Here is a 15,251-nt window from a genome sequence, read left to right as displayed (position 1 = left end):
TCGGCGTCGTCTCTGCGTCGTTCTTGCCTCTGCTCACAGAAATGTGTTGTGTTGGGCATGTGTCTCTTGCGGCTGGGTTCGTTCCGTCTTCTTCTTAGGCTGCCCCGCTGTTCCCCGAATCGGCTCCTTCCCTGTGCGGCTCCATTCCTCATCTCCACAGGTGAGAACGCGGCCAAACAGGCGAAATACGCTCACTGTATACCTCACGTTTGGAGGTCCCTTCTCCCGGGTTTCGGCAGCAAAATATATGGAGAAAGGGACGAGCTGTGAAAACAATGCTGTCTTTTAATCGAACCCACTTACAATGATGATAGCAGGGCATGAGAGCAGGATATCTACTTATTTCACAACATCTGGTATTATTAGTGGGTTGTACTGTTATGTAAGTTAGCTTTTGTCTAGTTTCAATATTAGCCATTTCTGTTCGCACTGAAACGTTACCTACCACATGTACACGGGGGAGTCCAGGAGCTGCATGGCTTCTGTACATAGTCACTGCAGAAGCATTAAATACCCCCCTACGCAAAAATTCCCAGTCGCGAATCAGTGCGAGTGAGATATGGTTCCGAGAATTCCCGAGAGTGCAAAGAAATTAAAATTGGAGAAAACACGGTGAATTTTGATCAGGAAGTGGAATTCAGAGCCGACGAATAGCCAGTCAAATATGCAACACTGCAACACGCATTTCCTGCAACATGGCCAGAGAATGCGTTGTTACCTCGTAGACTGATACTTACATGACGCGAGGCCTACAAAGAGGCAAGTTCTCGCTGCAGCTAGAACCACTCCTAATCGACGTCTCCGCCACCATAACACATAGATTATACACTTGATGACTAAGACATTGTAGAAATGGAAGGTGACACAACCATGGCGGGCGTACTATTAGACAATGAGGATTGCATAGCTTAAAATAAAATGTGTTCGTATTCCTGCAAGTAAGCAAAGTGTCTACGAACGTTATTAGAGGTGAAATGTTAAAGCTGTAACATTTAGTCGGAACCTAGCCTTGGCGAGGTTCTGACAAAAACAGTGTGCGTCGACAGGGTGTGTCGAAAAAACAGCTCGTTTACAGTGTTTATCTTGCGGCAAAGCCAACTTTCTGGCACTTTCTCCGTATATGTCAATGTAATCTTGGTATCCTAAAAAAAATCATAAAAAAATTGGCCGCTAGGGCGATTTCGTCATTAAAATGTGTTTCATTTAATTGTCATAATTAGTTCACAGTGACGTTCTAGATGTTACCGAATTACCGTCAGTTCTACATGGCCACGGAAAGTGCATGGATACAAAAAAATGGCTGTAACTTTTGTTTTATCGAAATTATCTCAAAAGAAATTATATGACAATTTGCAGCGGAGATGACTTGAACGTAACGCCAACTTTTATCTGCTTTTCACCATTACGTAGCTCATAGTGAAGTTGGAATTTCTGTCTGCTGTTAATACGCATCTACGCGAGGGATACGAACAGCTCCATGTTTGTCCGCCAGAATAAACTCCTTCCAAGTTTCATTAGACTAATTAACTAGGAAGTATAGGTCCAATCACAAATTACAAACGTGTTCGTTTAATTCACTTCTTGGATTGCACCCTGCTGCCCCCGGTCATCCTTCACAGAGTGGAACAGCAGTGGACTTTTTTTCAATACACCCAGCCACCCAGCGCTTTTAATCACAAGTGTAGGATTTCAAAGCATTCGCGTGTTGTTACCAGAAAACATTTCAGTGAGGTGAAACATTCCACATACAAGCGGTTGAAATTTCACTTTGCGTTGCAATGACCTGGAGCTCAGTTTCCTGCACTATGGGGCCTTTCCGGCGGCCATTGCAACAGCATGGCATGGCAACCACAAACTTGTTAACCACCAAAATAACTATCTATAATAACTCTATAAATCACCTTCGACAATGTACTGCGTACCACTCTGCATGCTCGCTGCAGTGATCAGCCTTTCGTTGATCGCTTGCACACCTTTGCTTCAGTTCATTTCTCTAAAGCCCCGTTTATATTGACCTGACGAGGGCACGTTGAGTTGAAATAAACAGGTTTTTTTGGACTCGATGCACTCATGTATAAGCGGACGTGGTGAGTTGAAAAGCCGTCGGGGTGAGTCCGTTCGACTCGCAGGCAGAGGGTGGGTTGACGCGCTCGTCGGGCTGAGTCGGCGGGCCGTGAGGAGCTAAATACCGTATTTGCACGATTATAATGCGCCACCGATTGTAGCGCGCGGGTAGGTTTGCGCAGGAAAATCCGAAAAAACAAATGAACGTTGGCTTTACCGCGCAGGTGTAAAATACATGACACTACTTACCCGGAAGAGGGAGATTTTATTTCGCGCGTGCAACTGTGGCAGCCAAAAATAAATTGCGCTTCGTAAACTTGCTTATTCAGCTCCTGCAGGGAATAAAACTATAGTGGGAAACATTGAAGCCGTTTGCGATTTCAAGTGTCTTGACCTTCATAATTAATTCTACGTGTGACGGTCTAATTGCAATAGCAGAAAAATGAGTAACAGCTGACCAAGGTATGTCATTCATGAATGAGTGCGCCGAAATTCACTCACATGATATTGACGGATTGTTTTATTTGACTTAGAGTTTGGGAGGACCTCGTGCCTATGGCAATGTTGCTGACCGATTTAAAACCTGTTTCAGTTTTGAGCCCAATTGTAACGCGCACACAAATTTTAACGCTAGCTTTTAGCAAAAGAACGTGAGCGCTAGAAACGTAAAAATACAGTAACTGCTTCTCCGGCAATCCCCCGGCCCCCTCGCCTCGACTCTTTGAATGGAGCTCACATATACGCGTGAGGGGTCGAGGTAGCTGAACCCGCCAGTCGACTCAACCCTCCCTCATCGGGTTCACGTGTACGGGGCTTAAAGGAGTACTGACACGAAATTTTTATGTTACGTTTTTTTCGCTGCTATGCGTGCCTACCAGCCCACTAATCATAGAATGACAGATTAGACGGTCGAGCGCAGCGTAAACATTCATTTACGGCGTCGTTTATTCGTGCCAGTTTCGGTTTCGACTGAAAAACGCCGAGCGGCCGCCATGACAGCATGTATAACATGACGTCACCATTCTTGTTGTATCGCTGCCTCTCTGGAAGCGCGCGCGAGCGAGCGCACGCGCGCGCCCAGACCGGCCGAGGTTTTCGCCGTCCCCACAGGCCCGGGCAGCATGACGTCAGTCCCAAAACCATGACGTGTACACACGCCCGAGCAGCGCGCGCCAACCACAGCCAGCGCGTCGGCTTCGTCACGGGAGCCCCGACGTCGGCAGTTTGGGGCACGTAGCAGATGATGTCACGTCGGCCCGCTCTGGGCTTTCTCGTGCGGGAGGAAATTAAAATGGATTTTAAATATGTTTCGCTGAACGGTTGCTGCTGAAACTTGCTGGGAGATATCTCCTGATAAAAAGGAAGCGTTTTACATAGTTATCTCAGCTTTGAAATTTCGTGTCAGTACTCCTTTAAGCTGCTAAGACAAGCTGACTTCATAATATCATTCATTGTCAAGTCTTTTAATTCATCAAAAATAATGCCAACAGGAGAATTAAGAGGAATTACAACAGCGAAGACACCCAGCTGCCCAATCTGTACCAAGCCATTCTATATTCTATTAGCCAGTATATTCTATTCACTATTGAGTCGGTGCGAGCGGCTGATGATGATGATTAAAGGCCTCCCCTTTGAATCGGGGTAATGGCGTGCTCCATCTAGCCTATCTTAGTAGTTTGAATTTAAATTTAGTCCCTCAACTCGGATTTCTTTTTGATTCTGCCCTGCCGCTACCCCTGGCTGGGCTGTTATTTTATCGACTTCCCTGCTTTTTTTCCACCAATACTCTAGCCGCTGCTTAGTAATAGGCCTCCTGCGCTGGAGTTTTGGGAGTTTTGGCGACATGCAGCGCCCCTAGCGGCCGACGCCTCTGGGTAGTACAAAAGCAGACGACCCTCGCCGCCCTCCATGTGTTTTCAATTACAAGCCAGAGTGAAAGTTGGTTGTGGCGCTTTGTGGCGTGTTTAAATCACTGCATACTGTATGAAATAGCCCCAAAAGTAGCTGCAGAGGCTAAACAAAATAATATCCGCAAAAAGAAGCCGATTTGTCGGCTTTCTTTTGAGCGAGCTGTCGCGGTGGTCGCGGCGTGGGACAGTATATCGCCAGGTCGGGTGGTTTAACTGTTTGACGACAGTTACAGTTTTTTCTTCTTGCGCGCGGTCGACAAAGGAAAGTTCACGAGTAGCATAAACACGGAACGCTGCTTATCTTACATCCTGAGGTAACTGCAAATGTTGCTTCATCGGGAGCATGCAAGCGAACGCAAGAATTGCGCAGCCGACTCAGCTGACACTGCTGGCCTGGCACCGCCTTTGAAACGAGTGGAAATTTTGTTTCGTATTTTCGCAAACTAAATGATTCTTGCGTAACGTTTTACGCCGCACGATTTACGAACGGCAGGGTACATAGCGAGTAGGTGGGGCAATAGCGCCAATTAAATAAACAAATTAAGCGCTATTAAAGGACGCAAAACACGCACCAAATCACACGCCCTGCAGAGATGTGTACTATAACATCACGTACAGCCGCATGCGCGGGGGGCCCGAATATTTCTATACGATCATCACTGACTGTGTTGGTTTTCTAGTGCAGGGGTCGTACGCCGACACGCCAGTTATGACTTCAAATGGAGTTAGACAGCGAGACAAGAACAGAGAAGTGGCGTCCTCCAGTTGAATTGCCACCCCCCCCCCCCCCAATCTTCACACTTCGCCAGATTATTGTGAAATATTATTAGAAATTCGCTCAATTTTTTCTCTTTGCATTCAAAGCCCCCCCCCCCCCCCTCCTCCCCCCCCCCCTATTTGCTGTCCAGCCCTCGGCTGTGTAGGCTGCATGGAACTCAGCCGTTGCTGACCCTGATTCTAGGCTATTAGGTGCGAACTGGGAATGTATGCTGCAAAAGCGTAATTAAGTAAAGTGAGAGCAAACAAGGAAAGCGAGCGGCCTCTTAGTTCGCCCGACCACTTTGTTTCACGGCCACTAATTTCGGAATCGAAAACAGATTTCACGCTTCTGACGGTCGCGGCATTTTGTCACTGAGACACGCAACAAAACGGCAAGCTAACGCTGCACCATGTATTCGTAACGGCGACGCAAACGAGCACTGTTTAATGAAAGTGCACGCATAGTGTGCAGGTACGCAAAAGAGCGGCGCACCGCAGCAGGCGAGCCTGCGGTCCGTCGGACTCGCTGGCTTTTTAAAGCGCGATCATCGCCGATTGCGTCACTCTTCTTTTTTGATTGGCTGTTTTTGAGAAGTCTTTGTCACCTAGAGTATTAGTTTAAACTAGAAATTTTACTTAAAATTTCACTTCGTACGACCATCGATCGGTGAACCAGCGAGTAGCAGACGCCGTCACGGCACTTTCGTCGGCGCTGCAAAGCTTTTTCCCCTAATGCCAAGTTGATCGCTGAAATAGATCTGACGCGTCGGGGATGAGCTGGTGACCACGTCGCAAAATAATCGGGAGCGTCGAGCTCATTTTGCTTCTGTCAACACGGGATCCTATGGGACCCGCGCAGCTTTGTACTGCCCGGAAGCCGCTTGCACAGCGCCCCCTGGGCAGCGCAGGAGGCCTATACCTACTGCTGACCAGTTAATGTTTCCATCTATTGCGAAGCCCAGTGCCTCAGGAAGTAGTACTTTCCCCCAATTCTATACGGCTGAATCTTTTGGCATCCTATTACTATGTGGTCGATTGTTTCTTTATCCCTGCCACATACAACACATGTCTCATCCTGGGACGAATATTTGCTCATGTAAGTTCGAGTTCTCAAGCAGCCAGCCCGCGGCTCAAAGAGCAACGCACTACCTTTATTGTTGTCATAAAAGTTATCTTTCCGGATCTCTTTTTTGCTTGCTTTGTAGATTCCCAGCGATGCCTTCTTTTCCATCCTCTCTTTCCACATGAGCGTCTCTGTTTCCTTCACTTGCTTTTTAACTGCCCCCCTTGTTTATTTGCTGCGGTCAAGGTATATTTAGTCGCCAGCTTTCGCGTCTTCTTCCGCCATTGGGTGTCCACACTTTTAAGGTACACGTACCTGTGCACTCTGGCTGCCCAGTTCTTCTCATCTAAATGTCTCAGCCGCTCCTCAAAACGTATCTTACTTTGCGCTTCCCTCGCCTCAAATGAAGCCCAACCCATATCGCCTTGTACCGCCTCATTTGTAGACTTACTGTGAGCTCCCAGTGCTAATCTGCCGATTGCCTTTTGGTTAACCTCCAGTCCCGACAGGATATCGGACTTTAAGCATAATACGGCATTAGAGAACGTGAGCGCCGGCACCATTACCCCTTTCAAGCAGGAAGAGGACGCGAAAGCTGGCGACTAAATATACCTTGACCGCGGCAAATAAACAAGGGGGGGCAGTTAAAAAGCAAGTGAAGGAAACAGAGACGCTCATGTGGAAAGAGAGGATGGAAAAGAAGGCAGAGAAGGAAGAGGACGCGAAAGCTGGCGACTAAATTGCAGAGTTAGCCGAATGACATTTTTTTTGCTGGGGCACGCGCCAAATGGGACGGCCGGAGCAACTTGCGTGTCGCCAGCAGTCAATCGTGGAGGCCACGCTGTGACGTCCAAGAATTTTATTTGTGCACTTGGTGGCTGCTGACCTAAGCCGCCGTCCAGAAACGTGACAAGACGATTGGAGCGGGGCCTCCAGTTCCGTTACTTCATACTACTTGAAATCTAAGGTGCACTGAACGCATTCATACCACTTTTTTATCGCTCTACTCAACTGCGTCACTGCTTACCGGTAGCGTAAAATTGGAAAGCTTTTCAGTACTGCTTTGTTTTGGTTAAACAACATATTTTGAGCCTGGAATATAGCATACACAAAAAGGCCACTTCTTTCAATCTGAGCAAGAGTATTTTTTGTCTCCATGGCCCCTTTACGATCATATGCGCAAGGTACTGCTTGAGCTCTCGCCGAAAGGACTACTATCTGTGGGTGCTAACTCTGAAAGACATGCGTCCATGGTGTGGGACTCCCGTGGTTTGTACTTGGAAGCTTCAAGACGGCTTCCTTTTGCCCACGTGCTTTTAGTGAAGGTGCCATGTGGGAAAGCTTTTAACCAGATACAAGCTTTCTGCATTTGGAATGGGACCATTAACGCAGCATCTGGGACCATTAGCAGCAAAAAAGCTACCTACCCAGGTTCCAAATGTAGCGCTCACAATGTGTTCTAGAACATAAAATTGGTTTCCTAAGCTTTTTGAACAATCAAACATATGCTGCAGACACGATTTAAATTTAAATGAAATCAATAGATGTGCAGCACTTAAATATTGCGAAACATTTCATATTTGCTCAGCTTTCAAGAAAATAAATATAATGTACATGGGCATCATGTCAAAATTTCGTCCCAGTAAGCCTAAACAAGCTATACCATAAAAGAATACAGAACAGGCATAACCAAAAAGGTTTAGGCAAGCTGACAAAAAAAATGAAACGATGTAAAAGCAGTTTCTTCACATTATTTGTGGTGATAAAACCAAGAAACAGGAAACCCTTTCCTGGGAAGTTTCGAACATCGCAGACAATTTTAAGACTTACCGGTAAAATTCTTCTGCATGCAGTCAGATGTACTCCAATTTGTACAGATCATTTCATGGTAGAGAATACCAAGTACGCTGTCGACTGTTTGAAAATTTGCGAATTGGCCAACTGTCCACGGCTGCACACCAAAGAGTGGTGTCCATTTCATCTGTGAAAGTCTTTACTTCACTTTTATGCACTCTGCCGAGTGTGCTTTTTCTTGCTATTCTACAAATGACTGTAATTCTTCACTTGTAATGCATAACCCCTTTTTCAGAAAACTACGTCCCATCCGAAAATCGTACGCGTTAGAATCGAGCACCAGGCAAAACAGCACTAGTGCTTGCTTATTTTTATCAAGACAACACCGCAGCACAAATCGCAAGTACAGTGTAGACTGCTTATAACGTATGTCGCAGGAGCCGCAAAAATCTGCACTATAAGCGTACCACACTATAACCAAAACATGCGCAAATCCAACCACATTGCAACCTACCTCTGAAGTCATCCTATATTCACCATCACTCAAACGCACAGCACTTAAAAACAAAGGCACAGTCTTTATTTTATATTTTTTTCGCATCAGCCACTGCTGCAGGGTGTATTGCAAGCGCAGTCTTACAAGCGGCGAAAGCGGCTTTAACTTCCATAGTGCTTGTGTTTTGAAGGACCATGGCTGTGTTTTAGCGTCTCAACAGATGCTGCGGCACAATGTAGCAGGATATTTTTTTTTTGCCCCACCTCGTGTTCATGATGCCAAAGGCGGCTGCTTATCAGCGCAACGCACTGGTAGTGGAAATCTTTGGCTTCGTGCGGCTCACGTGTTCGAAAAGGGAAAGAGCGGTGCACGCCGCAGGTGGGGGAACGCCGGCGCGGATACAACTATCGTGGTGTGTGCGGCGCGGTAAGAGGCGGCAACACGGCATCTGCACTGGCCGTGAAGTGGTGCAAGCAGGTCTAGCGACCGCTTCTTACAGTGCCGCTAAAATGCCGCGCAAAGTGCAAGCGAAGATGCTCACACAAGAGCTGATAATCTGGGCGAAAAATGGAATATAAAATGCCATCCACATTGCTTGTGAAAGCACCCATCAAAAAATACCGCGGTGGTAAGCCTAAACCTCTCTGGCGCTGCAAGCCGGCTGTACGGAGCGCTTCGAATCTCCCGCCATTAGGTGCATGTCTCCCCATTGGTGCACGTCATCAGGCTCCTCACTGCCACGCGAAGAAGCCACCGCGAGCGCGGAATCGTCGACACGAGCGTGAATAAAACACACGCGCAACGCCGACGTGCATGAGCCTGATGCGAAAATGGGCCATGCGGTTCACGCTCAATAGAAACAACTTCCCACGCGCGGACGGGGAGGGGGGTCGCTATCTTCCGAGGTACGTGAAGCAAGGACAGTTGTGGTTATCATGTACGGACAAACCAAAGGTGCCTATTTTTGACAGTTGTGGTTATCATGTACGGACAAACCAAAGGTGCCTATTTTTTTTTTGTGTGTCGAAGTTAGAGGAGGGCAAAGGGGTGCGTGCTGCGTCAGACGGCCGATTTCACCCTTTCTGTTTTCTTTTGCTGCCCTAAAACGATGCCCCAGCTGCGCCGGTCGATCAGCAGACCGCCCAGAAAACCGCACTATAAACAGTATTGTGCTTCGGCCAAAAATATTTTAAGTCGAGTTCTATGGGAGGCAAACCGGTGGTCACGAAAACCTGCATTATATCCAGTCCTGTACTATAAGTGGTTAGGTCATAAATGGTCTACACTGCAAACCGTGAAAGATTGTGTGGCTCACAGCATTGCTAAAATAAAAGAATCCACCTGAGTGTTAACTCTTCCTGCAGAAAGAAGGCACACTACTGCAACGCAGGAATGCGCACACAAGCAGACGTTCATGCAAAGGTGGAAATTATCACGTCCCCAATGGGTGGTTGGCACGGGCACATCATCTGCAAGGCACAAGGGTCACATGCAGCTGGTGTGAACGGCTCCACAGGACACTGACGGCCTGGAGAGCACCTGTTGTGCCAGGAAAAAATAAAAATTGACCACACTTTCCGCGGGAGGAAACCATGGGGTGATGCGACGCATCTGGGCGGTGCTTGTTACGCTTGCGCCGACCATCGCGGTAGCAGACCTGTTAGTCTCCATTCAAATCATTGGTGGTCATCGGATGTCATCGGAGCGGCGGCGGTGGAGCGACTGAGCAGAGCGGCGCAGTTATCGCGATTATATGTGCTGCACGTTAACGGTGTGGGGAATGAGAGAGTAGCGCATGCGCATGTGTTAACCGAGCGCTAACGCGCACTTACGCACAGCTGGCATGGCGAGGGGAGCGAGCGCTAACACAAGATGGCGCTGCGGTGAGAGCGGCGTTACCGCGCAGCTGGCGTGGCGAGGAAAATGGGGGAGAGGCGTGCGGACTACGGATGTATGGAGGGACAAGGCGAGTCAAAGAGATGCGTCGCATCTAAAAAACACTGGCAAGATGGCAATACCTTTTTTTTATATAGGGAGCTGGAGATGGCCAGCCCACTCTTGTCCAAACTTTGCCCTGAAGAAGGAGAAAACTACGAAAGTATGCAGTGCCCTGTAGGGCGCCCTTTTCTACAAAGGAATTTGCACACCGACACAGCCTCTTGGTGAACTTTTTTTTTTAAATCCTTCAAAGTTTGTGCAAGTTGAGTTTGGAAGGGAGGCCCCATAAACATGTTGCGATTGGAGTGGTGAGAGCCATCCTAGCATCTTGCTTGCATAAACGGCTTGTCCTATTACAGAACTTCAGCGCCTCTTCTTATCTCCAGTTGTGAAAAACAGGTAAAAGTCAAATGAGGGCATATTGGATTGTAGTAAATATGGTAGCTTCTTTTGTCATACCGTATTTTCCGGTCTATAAATCGCACCTTTGTATAAGTCGCACCCCCCTCAAAATGACAGTTTTTCCAAAAAAAACGTGTATATAAGTCGCACCGGTGTATAAGACGCACCGGTGTACAAGACGCACTTGTTAATTAAGTAAACTCATAGTGCATCAGATCGTTAGAAAGAGCGGCGAAAGTACATCGTTGTGGCAGCCGCCGCCTATCAACGCATCGCCCGGTAAGGAGGGCTAGACACGTGCATATACCGTCCGAAGTCTAGACAGAACCAACTTCTCAAAAATGGTTTATTGATACATACAGATGGCATGTACTTACAGACGGCGTTTAGGCAAAACCATCTGTTTTCTTCCTCCGACTTGCTAACAAACAATTCAGCAACTTCAAGCGGGAGTTCCGCCGGCCACATCGCTGTCGTCCTCTGACTCGCTTATGTCTTCTTCGCCAACATCGTCACCACTCGCGGAACGAATCATTGCGGCCTTTATCAACCCGGCTACAACTGTTTTTGTAGAAATGGAGTCCCAACAGTCTGAGACCCATTTGGCCACCTCTCCAAACGTCGCGCGTCTCTTGCGTGCTGTCACGTGCTGTCGTCAATCAGAGCAATAAAGGTGTCATGGCGGACGGAAGTGACGCGCCCGGAAGCGGCCCGAAAATAGAAACTTATCAGCAAGCTGTCATTTTAAAAAAGCACGTTTACCTCCTTCAGAGTAACTCTCTGTAATAATTTATAAGCTGCATTTCATTTTTGCAACCCAGTGTGATATTACTTTGATTTTATTTTGAACTGTAGTTACTCGCATGGCAGAAAGTGGCGCGCGGTTGTCGCAGGCCATTATTGTTTTTGACTAGAAAAAGCGGCAAATTCTTTGGTTTAACGTCCCGAAGCGACATATGGGCTATGAGAAACACCGTAGCGGTGGGCTTCGGATTCATTTAGACCCTAGCGCTGTGTTCTTAACGTGGACTGGCCACGCGCGGCCGCCACGAACCGGATTTATTCCATACATAAGTCACACCGGTAGATAAGACGCACCAACGAAAATTTCAGATAAAAACCGCAACTTATACACCGGAAAATACGGTAGTATTGAATGACTGTGGAAATAAGTCTGTATATCACGAAATGACTGCTTTTGTGAGGTACCACGCAAGACTGATAATACATAAGATCGGTGCAAAATCTCTCACCGAAGTGCTCTGTGCGTAGGATACGTACTCATGAAAACCTTTTTTTCTTTTACTGAATTATTGAAAGGTAACAGAAACAACCTTTCCGAAAACTATAATCCTTCACTTCATTTGTCTACCACCGAACTTGTCCCAAACTATAAACCAAACTAACCCAAGTTCCTCTGAGCCTTACCAACTTGGATGCTATCCATTTCCAGGTTGCATCATATGCCTCCTTTTATGTGCTGTTTGAGCGCTGTTTGAGGAGCACAAGAGTCATTTTAACCCCCATTCACACGTATCCCAAGAACATAGTAAAAACATTTTGGCACGAATGCATTCCTAGATATTGCGCTCTTTGGTCCACAGCATTACACCAGCTTCACGCCCGACTATAGGTCCACCAACTTGACTTCACATTACCACATCGCAGGCATGTTTCTTCTGGCAAAGCCACAGCCACGTTTGCAATACTTTGGCTCACGTTTCACTGAATGACCGTGCAAACTCTTCATTGGAACTTCCTTCCACGCTTGACCATATTTTCCCAACTCAACTTCACATTACACCACCACAGGTCCATTCCTTCAGTCACTTTGGGGAAGACACGGTCACGTTTGCACCGCTTGTGCTCACGGTAAGCTCGAAGACCCTGCAAATCCTTTGTCACAAATTCCTCCTGTCACTTGCACGGCCTCGCGTGACACAGCTGCCGCTTCTGGTGACGCCAGTAGCTGGACGTGTACCTGAAGCGCTGCCCGCACGCGTCGCACCTGTACGGCATCTCCTTGGTGTGACTCCTCAGGTGGGTGCGCAAGTGTCCTCCCCGTGCAAAGGCCCTCTGGCAGTACTTGCACACAAAGGGCTTCTCTCCGCTGTGCGTGCGCTCGTGAACGATGACGTGCCACCTGAATACGTGTGTGGACGGCACAAATACAAGCACAAACAAACAAAGGGGAGACGTTTAGAGACAGTGGCCAAGAATGCATTGCTGGCTAAGAATTCTTTAAAGAGGCCATAAAGACAGAATACAACTCTGCTCACTTTAAAAGAACCAGCCTTTGGTAACTCCCTAAGCAACATTCCACCCGCCGCGGTGGCTCAGTGGCTAAGGCGTTGCGCTGCTGAGCACGAGGTCGCGGGTTCGATTCCTGGCCGCGGCGGCCGCTTTTCTGATGGAGGCGAAAAGCAAAAACGCCCGTGTGTACGAGATTTCGGCACACGTTAAAGATCCCCAGGTGGTCAAAATTAATCCGGAGCCCTCCACTACGGCGCGCCTCATCGCCTGCGTTGCGTCGATGCGTTAAACCCTACAATCAATCAATCAATCAATCAATCAATCAAGCTCCATTCCAGCCACGAGAGATGCTTTTTAAACTGGCAAAAGCAAGAAATATTGATACACTTTTAAATTTCCCGCCACAGTGACGCAACATGGACAGGAGTGATGTATTATGGGCCAGCAATAAGAACACTTCTATCAGTGTTTTACTCCATGTTCCTATTGAAGCGATATGATCAAATGAAACTAGAGGCACCATTATAGCCACCCAGTCATACTGCCTGGTGGTGCCTTTTGTCAATGGCTAACAATCGCATGAACATTCTGTGACATCACAGAGAAATCATGGGACATTGGCCGGAAAGTTGCCACTGCTTTATGTGTTCTCCATTATTACCTCGATGATTTGTTCAGAGCTTTTTATTAACTATAATTCTTTGAATGACCTAGAAAGTGACGCCTCTGGTGTAACAGAGAAACAAAAACCTCCAGACAGCACCCTCGTTACGCAAAACCTCTAGGCCCTGAGGCACGAGATCAGGGTGGAAACGGCATCTGCGGCTCACGTCCTTGTAGAAATTATCCTAAACTAGAAACACAAAGCTCAGAGCACACTTATTCTTAATGTTGTACAGCTCCCAAGAAATAGTCAAAGCTAGTAAACTCTTCCAGAAAACTGTCGAAATAGCCAGAAGAAACACACTGTTGGTTGTTGGAGACTTTAACGCACAGCATATGGAATGGGGTTAGAAGCAGGGCACAATAAATGGACGCAATCTCTGGCTTAATGCGCAGACAGAGAGTGCCTCAGCTTGCTCAACGATCCGCAGCATCCCACCCGTACTGGAAGCAGCTTTAGTGGGGACACAGCCCTGACTTTACCTTTGCCAAAAACACGTATGGAAGCAACCTTGCTAAACATATAAACAGGGCTAAACACCCTCGCTATTAACCTGGCTAAACACCCAGGAAAATCTTGGCAGCAACCACTATCTTGTCACTATCGAGGTCAAATTCGGGGTAGCCAAAGGAAAGTGGTAAGAACTACAGCTCATTGACTGGGATGCATTCCACGCGTTAAGAGCTGAAGAACGAGGCCCTCTGGGCACAAGAGACGGTACTTCTGAGGTCGACATAACAGACATTCAGGCAGAGATGGGCAGAACAACTTCGCGCTGACACTAAACGTGCCACTAAGGTTACACCGGAAGAGGTGCAGCTCCAACAGGCCAACACTGCATATCATCATCATCATCAGCCTATCTACACCCACTGCAGGGCAAAGGCCTCTCCCATGGATCTCCAATGCTGCATATGAGGGAAGCTAAACACAGTTTACACACGACAACAGAAGCAAAACCTCAACCGAACCCTGTGGGGACCACTAGCGGCTCTCAACCATGATATAGAAACGCACGTACAGACTCTAACTCGGTAAAATTGGCATAGCACAAATAGGCCTTCACAAAACCTAGAACATCCTGTGCTGCCTCATCGGCCCCGAAAACAGTAAAACTACCCCCCAAAGAAACAGCCTCAGCATACTTCTCCATAAATTTCAGATCACGAACATGGAATTGCTCAAAGCCATTCAGGACAGATACATTGGCGACTGCACCCGCGAGGGGCTTCCTCTGCACATGGACAACGACAATGCTCATCTTGACTAGCCCATCATCTTCTTGACCGGCCCATCACTATAAGTGAAGTTAGGGCTGCTATCTTGGCACTGCGCACTTGCTCGGCTCCTGGCCGGGACGGCATTACAGATAAAAAGCTCACAAACCTAGATGACGAGTCCATTGAAGCCCTAACACGATACATGAATGTATGCTGGGATACTGGGCAACTACCAGCTCAGTGGAAAACGGCCAAGGTGATTATGATACCTAAACTGGGCAAAAAATTCTAGAATGAAAACCTTAGACCTATTTTGCTCACTTCCTCCATAGGGAAACTATTGGAACACAATGGACTTTTTCCGCATTCTATGATCAGGTTCTGTCCAACAACTCCCAACGTAGGATATCATGCTCCATCTGGAACATGACGTCATCGATGGGTAATGCTGTTCACCTCTAGATACTAGATCCATTTTGGGATTAGATTTAACCAAGGCTTTTGACAACATCAAACACTGGGCAATTCTTGACAACCTCTTCCAACTTGGTCTTGGGAAACAAGGATACAACTACTTAAAGGGACCCTGCAGCACTTACCATCGACTCCTTGGCATGTATTTTGGGGTAAAGTCTATTGTCCCAGACTCCCGCTATAATTATGAAAATTCATTCACTATCACCGAAAC

The 15,251-nt window shown here is 47.3% G+C and overlaps 1 protein-coding gene across 7 annotated transcripts in view; it reads right to left on the bottom strand.

Annotated features, from left to right (window-relative positions):
• The window catches only part of LOC144158257 (uncharacterized), a 67,418-nt gene that overhangs the window by 11,973 nt on the left and 40,194 nt on the right, over window positions 1–15,251 (bottom strand). For 4 of the 7 annotated variants that reach the window (XM_077689005.1, XM_077689006.1, XM_077689008.1 and 1 more), the window contains one exon: window positions 7,889–12,569. The exons of 1 other annotated variant lie outside the window; for it this stretch is intronic. In XM_077689005.1, coding sequence (XP_077545131.1) covers window positions 12,344–12,569 — 226 coding nt within the window. In that variant the 3' untranslated portion in view covers window positions 7,889–12,343. Of the gene's footprint in view, window positions 1–7,887; window positions 12,570–15,251 lie in introns of those variants that run through there. 2 more of the 7 variants (XM_077689003.1, XM_077689004.1) reach the window with 1 other exon arrangement.

Source organism: Haemaphysalis longicornis, unplaced genomic scaffold (genome assembly GCF_048455015.1).
Source record: "Haemaphysalis longicornis isolate Haplotype H1 unplaced genomic scaffold, Haemaphysalis longicornis Haplotype H1 scaffold_10, whole genome shotgun sequence".
NCBI lineage: Eukaryota > Metazoa > Arthropoda > Arachnida > Ixodida > Ixodidae > Haemaphysalis > Haemaphysalis longicornis.
Note: the sequence above shows the minus strand (reverse complement) of the source record. Positions and strands in the feature narration are given on the sequence as shown.